We start from the raw sequence: 6,414 nt of genomic DNA, 5'->3' as shown, positions 1-6,414 counted from the left end.
TCAAACAGTGAAACCGCAGATAATATGAAAATTTTGGATCTAACTGAACTGTGTAATATAATCTAGGGGCATTTTACTATATGCGAATGCCATTTTCCTATTCATACATGAAATATACGAAGTAAAGTATATTCATCCGCATCAACATCTATGAAAATTCGTACATTTTATTCGCAACCATTCGCAAATGCCGCATACGTCTTGCTAGATGCGACAAACTATCGTGTACAACATAACATACACATTGCTGTGTTCAGTTTGTCGTGGCAGTTTCAAACACAATGTCATTGTTCTCAACTAAATTTGAAAAACAGTTGAAGAAAAAAATACAAGATTATTTGTTGAATATTATTTTAGAAGCCGTATTCGATTCGAAATAAATTCAGATAATATAAAAGAAATTGAAAGTTACGTCAATGAAAATAAAAACTTTTCACAAGGCACCGTTTACAGTGATTATATTTACCATTTTTGAAAAATTTCACTCAATATTACCAAAAAAATATCAGCTAAATAATTCAGCTTGAATCTCTGTCACCCAATCTGTCACTTTGACTTTTTGAATGTAAAAATATGACTTTTCATATGCGCCATCCGCAAAATGTGTATGAAACATTCGACACCGTCCGCAAATTTGTATGAAACATCCGCCACCATTCGCAAAATTTGTATGAAACATTTGCGACCATTCGTTTCCATTTGCAAAATATATAGGAAAAACTCGCTCGCATATGGAACATTCGTATAAGTCGGAACCCCCTAGAATATAATCGAATCGTGGTTGAGCATATTGTAAATCCATCGAAAATCTCGAGTTCCGCAATAAAGTTTCGAAGTGTTCATTCATTTTGAACAAAATTAGAAAGCATTCTCAACTAATGGTGTAATATTTTGTTTATTTGTTTCACTCATGGTGAAAGTACCATCACACAAAAAATATAATGTATTGAGCTAACACAATCTATTTGGAGCTGAATCGTGAAGTGTATTTTTTTGTAATTGATTTGAAATACGATACACAAATCACACGTTATCGTTGTCACTTGTCAACATTTTGTTGGTTATGTGCTCTAAATGAATTTCACACTACCACAGAAAATGCCAAGAAAATGAACTTGATACCATATTAGATTCATGTTGTTAGATGCGCACAAATTGGAGCACAGTTCAAAAGTTGTAAAAATCAAAATAAAAGAATTTACTGGCAAGGTAATGAATTATCGAAATGGTGTCAACAGTTACAATTTCAACGATAACAAATGCCACTGAATTCACTCACTATTCGTTGGTCAATGCAACGTCAGAAATATGTGCTGCTCTTTTCGAAGATAAAATTCCATCAATATCAGGTAAGTAAAAAAAATCCGTTTGTTAGCATTGTAAAAGTATACTTCACTCAGTATAAGCTTTGCTTGATTTAGAGAGCGGATAGCGAACAGGATGTTATGTGTCTATCTGATAGATTGATGGACTCATTCAATCATATATGTATACAGTTTTTTTTAAGCTGAAAGTGTGTAAAAGGGACACTTCTTTTCTTAACTTAGTGAAATTGGAGCAGAAAACCACACCAATCGATTAGTATAGAATAAATTCTACAAGCCGAAGTCAATGAATAATTTATTTGATGTTGATGTTGCAGCAATATTTGTATTAATATGCAAATATCGAAATCAATATAGCTCAGAAGTCGTACATCAACCAGACAACACCAAGTACGACTTGTTTATTGTCTTTTTCTGGCCTTCTGTGACTTGTAAGTAGGCCTGTCGGATTTTGTTCCTCTCTAAGACCTTTTTTGTCCAATGCCATAATTTGAATGACATTTGTTTGAAACATTTTTCAAAGGCTTAAGATTTTTTTACTGTAGAGAGAAAGCGAGAAAAACCATCAAAAAGATCTTAGAGAATTGAAGGCTTCTCCGACAAGCCTAATCTTGAATGTACTTATATGTATATACGCCACATCAGTCGGCGTTCACAACTCATCATTCATTCATCAATGAGAGAAAAAGAAAATTCTAAAAACGATTTATATGGGCTCACATTGCTATTTCAAGTGTGTTTATCACATTAATATACTAGTTAATATATATGCGACTGGTGTCTGGAAAAATAGTGCAGAAATCGTGTTTTCCACGAAAAATTTCACGCAAATACTTCACATCATAAATTTTATATTAAACACAACTAAAGACCGTTGAACTCATTCAAACAGTAACAGTAATGAATATTTTGCAAAACAATTATTATCGATTACTATACATATATTTTAAGAATTGAGTTCAATAGCTGACTTGAGGCTCAAAAAACATTCAATATAAAAAAGCGGTTAAAATGAATATGCATACCGCCGCTTATTTCTATGTGTACAGTGGTCACAATATGAAGCATTTTTCAGCTTGCTTGGTGAATTATTAAGTAATCGCTCCATTTACTACTCAATCAAGTCACCCCCATCGGGTCGACAAAGATATGTCCATGTGAATCAACCGCTTAAAAAATTCATGAATCTGTGGCTCATTATAATTGACCGCAACGACAATCACACAATCTATACGAGGTTTGAATTACTGTCACTCTTGATGAGCAGCAAATATGATTTAGATCACATAAAAGTATATGCTGTAGTATTAATACAAACATTTCATTGCATCTCATTCAATCAAAAATGTGTTTTATCAAAAATCCAACTATTAAATAACCGAAAATTGTTTATTTCTCAAAAACAAAGTCACATTTTTATTCAATTATATGTAGCAGTACCTTGTTTTGTTGAATTTTCTGATTTAATTTCAATGAATTCCAGTATACTATTAGTTGAAATATGCCAATGTCCTAAAAACATGGGAATCATGTCAATGTTTTGATTTAAAATATTCAAGTTGTTAATTATCTACTTGTATACTCAATATTTCTTCCATTTTTTCCCACATTGGATTATTTTTACGATGACTTGAACGGTACGAATATGACAAACATTCGTAGAAAGATACAATTTTTTTTCGAAAAATAATTATGCTGGTTTCACACTAGGATGCACTTTCGCTACTCTACGGCTTACCATTTCGTATGAATTGATATCGAACTCGATTAATTCAAACGAAAAAAGAAAAAATCCCAAGGAGCGTTTCTTGATCCTTTCTCTTTTTTTGTATAGTGTCAACAAATAATATAGCTGTTGGTGACGTTTATTCGACTTGACATAATCATAGTATCATGTTGTTTATTTATTTATAAACTTGGATCCATGTTCGATTTATTCAATTGGGATCGATTCAATTAGTATGCATAAGTCTCGGTTTCCCTCTGAATTTCAAATAAATTAAATATTACAAAAATGATCTGAATTCTTCTTTTCTTTGTTTTTTGGCATATTTATTTTCAGGTTTATATTGTAATTTCACATTTGATGGATTCTTGTGTTGGCCGCCAACTCTCGTAAATAAACGGATGAAATTCGATTATTTTTATTATTCCATTCAGAAAATTGTTTTTTTTTTTTTCAGGCAAACGCAACTGTACAACAGCAATGTCCACAATGTAATGGATTAGATGTGACGAGTAAGTGTGACTAAAAAAAATCTTATCACTTTGGTTGCGCATGCTACATGCAACGTGGAACAAAGGAAGTCAAATGCAAATATTCAATTGATGTGCACTTAAGCCAAGTTTATCAATGCACCATTTTACTTTGAAAATCTTTTATCGTCGAAGAAATCTTTATATTATTCCTGGTTTTAATACGCTGACTCCTAAAAAACCCTTGCATATGTATGGCATATACGAGTGTGTGTGTGTGTGTATGCTTTGAGTGGGCTCTTCAATCGACAACTCAAGTATGCATATTACCAGTGGTTGTTCTCGAAAAAGTACTGAGAGCACAATTTTTGTTCTTCTTCTTGTTGTTGTTGTTGTTAACATACATAGCAATGCATCGTTTTGCACAAATTCAGCAAATTCATCCTTAAGTCCTTCCTTCTTTTGAGCATTTATTACACTTTATTCGAGTTAAGAAGTAAAGCTTTGAAAAGTGGGGTTTTTAAAGCGCGAAAAGAAGATGTTGCAAAGAATATGATGAAGAATGTACAATAATGGGGATAATATTCTTGTTGAGAGATTGATTGGCCAGGCGATGACACAACTTCCGCCAGCGATATGAAGTAATAGACTTTGAACAATAAAAAGAATAGAGCAAACTGACGGAAAATGCGATTCAACTGATATTATGATTGTACAATAGATATATGTTTTCATTGTATTCTGAACATCAAAAATCCACATATGACAGAAAATCTGGAAAAATGAAAAAAATCAACAGACTTTTGGTTGTATGTATTGTATAACTAAAAAAAATGTCGAGCATTACCCATATTAAATGCATGACATATACACATTCATGCATATATAATCCGACTGATTTTTCAATTTTTCTTCAAATCGGCACGGCTGGATAAATATGAATGCAGTATGCAGAGATAAAAAAAGAAAGAGACAGAGCGGCAGGGTGCAAATGTCACACAACAAAGAATACAAATAAAATCATTTTTAGTGTGTGTTTTACGAGGCACTGAACGACATAGTAGATCCGCAATTGCAGCTATTTTATCCATGGTCAAATTGAATGCTTTCTTCACTGCCTAAAGCTTGAACTTGACACACTTTAGATTAAGCTTTTTTTGTTGTTATGTATCTCATCTTAATATTTATTTGTTGAGAAGTCGACATTGTAATCTTTCGCCTTTCCGTGCATTTTTTTGTGCTTCAATTCATGCTTTCATGTTTTATGTATGCATCTGCCCATTGAGAAGTAAGAAGTGGTAGTGTATATATTATTGATTCACTTTTTTTCTTCATCTTCATATTTCATTTAATCCATACTTTGGCATATTTATGTGCTTTCACACTACTTTATTATTTTTCATATCTTTGCTTGAATCGGATTGAATATTTAAAAGGAGTTGCTTGATATTAAAAGCGTTAAGGAGAAGTAAAAGACGACTTTTTCGAGATTCAATAGTTTCTTTTTGCATTCAAATAATAATGAACAGGTGCGTTCAACAATCACACCGAATCTATCGATAGATTGAGTTCGGTCACATTTTATTCCCTTTTCGATGAAATTCAATATATATTATATACCAAACTACACGTGACTTGAATTGTTCTCAGCGTGTAATAAAAGAGTTGCTCACGTTTTATGAAACGTGTATTTAACATTTTGTTCCTCCAATCTATTCTATACGACATTTTATTTCACCAATTTAAAAAAAAAAGAAATACATTTTCATATGATGTTGTTTTTTCTCCGAATCTATCAAACATATCGGTAAATAAAATGTCTTAGATACGTAAGATGAACTTTTCCACACAGTGATCCACAGCATGCATTTATTACATATCTTTTACTTAAATTTAAACTCACAAAAAACTTAATCTCACATTAGTTTAGCGATACACATAATTTTTGATACACTTTTTATACAAAAATTACTTAAAATGGGAATTTTAGGATGGAATCAATCCTTGTATGATATCGTAACGACGTGAAACTTGGCACAGGGTATTTTTTCACAAAAGGCCGACATTCTGGAAGTTTGAAAAAATGGTATTTTTGTATGATAAAAATAACCTGTGCAAAGTTTCATCTCATTACGATATCATACAGGCATGGCTTCCATACATAATTTCAATTTTTTTGAATTTTTTGTATGAAAAGTGTGTTGAAAGTTATTTGTATCGCAAAACTAACGTCATCTTCGGTTTTCTATTCGGTATACAATAAATATCACTTTTGGAAGAAAAATTAACAATAACATATTAGGGGTACCTCCCAAACAAAATTTTGGAGTTTTCGCTCAAAAAATTCGCGCCCTGAAGCGAAGGCAACTATAAGTATATTGGCGCAATATGAGTTTAATACATGCATAGAAAAAAAGATAATGTAAAATAAACACAGCGGTGGTCTATCTGTTACCGAAAACACTGACGCGCTCCCTGATTGCATTAAATCGAACTTATCTGTCCCAAATGTGTTGTTTTGCATCTAACAGATGGCGCTCGCATATTTACAATAACAAAAATTTACTTAAAAAGTTTGAAAAGTACAGAAAAATAATTTAAAAAAGTAACAATAAATAAATTTTAAAACGTTTTTTAATGGAAATTAGTTTTTTTTGTAATTTTGTGAAATTCATTGTTTTCAATATTGAAAAATATTAATTTAGAAAAATAAAATGGTTAACATAACCTCACTTTTGTGTCACAATGATAACAAGTTGATTGCTAAAAAAATCTACAAAGCACCAGAAAATATTTACAAAATAAATGTAAATATATTTTTAAATGTTAATTTAAGTGAACATTAATATAATTTTCATTTTTGTGGGATTGGAATTCAAAATATTCGAAAATA

The 6,414-nt window shown here is 31.4% G+C and overlaps 1 protein-coding gene across 2 annotated transcripts in view; it reads left to right on the top strand.

Annotated features, from left to right (window-relative positions):
- The first annotated feature begins 365 nt into the window (after positions 1-365).
- The window catches only part of LOC116348299 (PDF receptor), a 14,564-nt gene continuing 8,515 nt past the window's right edge, over positions 366-6,414 (top strand). For both annotated transcript variants that reach the window (XM_031779273.1, XM_031779272.1), the window contains exons 1-3: positions 366-1,349; positions 3,388-3,440; positions 3,509-3,563. In XM_031779273.1, the coding sequence (XP_031635133.1) occupies positions 1,226-1,349; positions 3,388-3,440; positions 3,509-3,563 (232 nt within the window). In that variant the 5' untranslated portion in view covers positions 366-1,225. The remainder of the gene's footprint in view (positions 1,350-3,387; positions 3,441-3,508; positions 3,564-6,414) is intronic.

Source organism: Contarinia nasturtii, unplaced genomic scaffold, assembly GCF_009176525.2.
Source record: "Contarinia nasturtii isolate CC-2019 unplaced genomic scaffold, AAFC_CNas_1.1 Cnas_scaffold_2367, whole genome shotgun sequence".
Classification (NCBI taxonomy): domain Eukaryota; kingdom Metazoa; phylum Arthropoda; class Insecta; order Diptera; family Cecidomyiidae; genus Contarinia; species Contarinia nasturtii.
The sequence above is the reverse complement of the archived record's forward strand: the minus strand, read 5'-3'. Positions and strand labels throughout refer to the sequence as shown.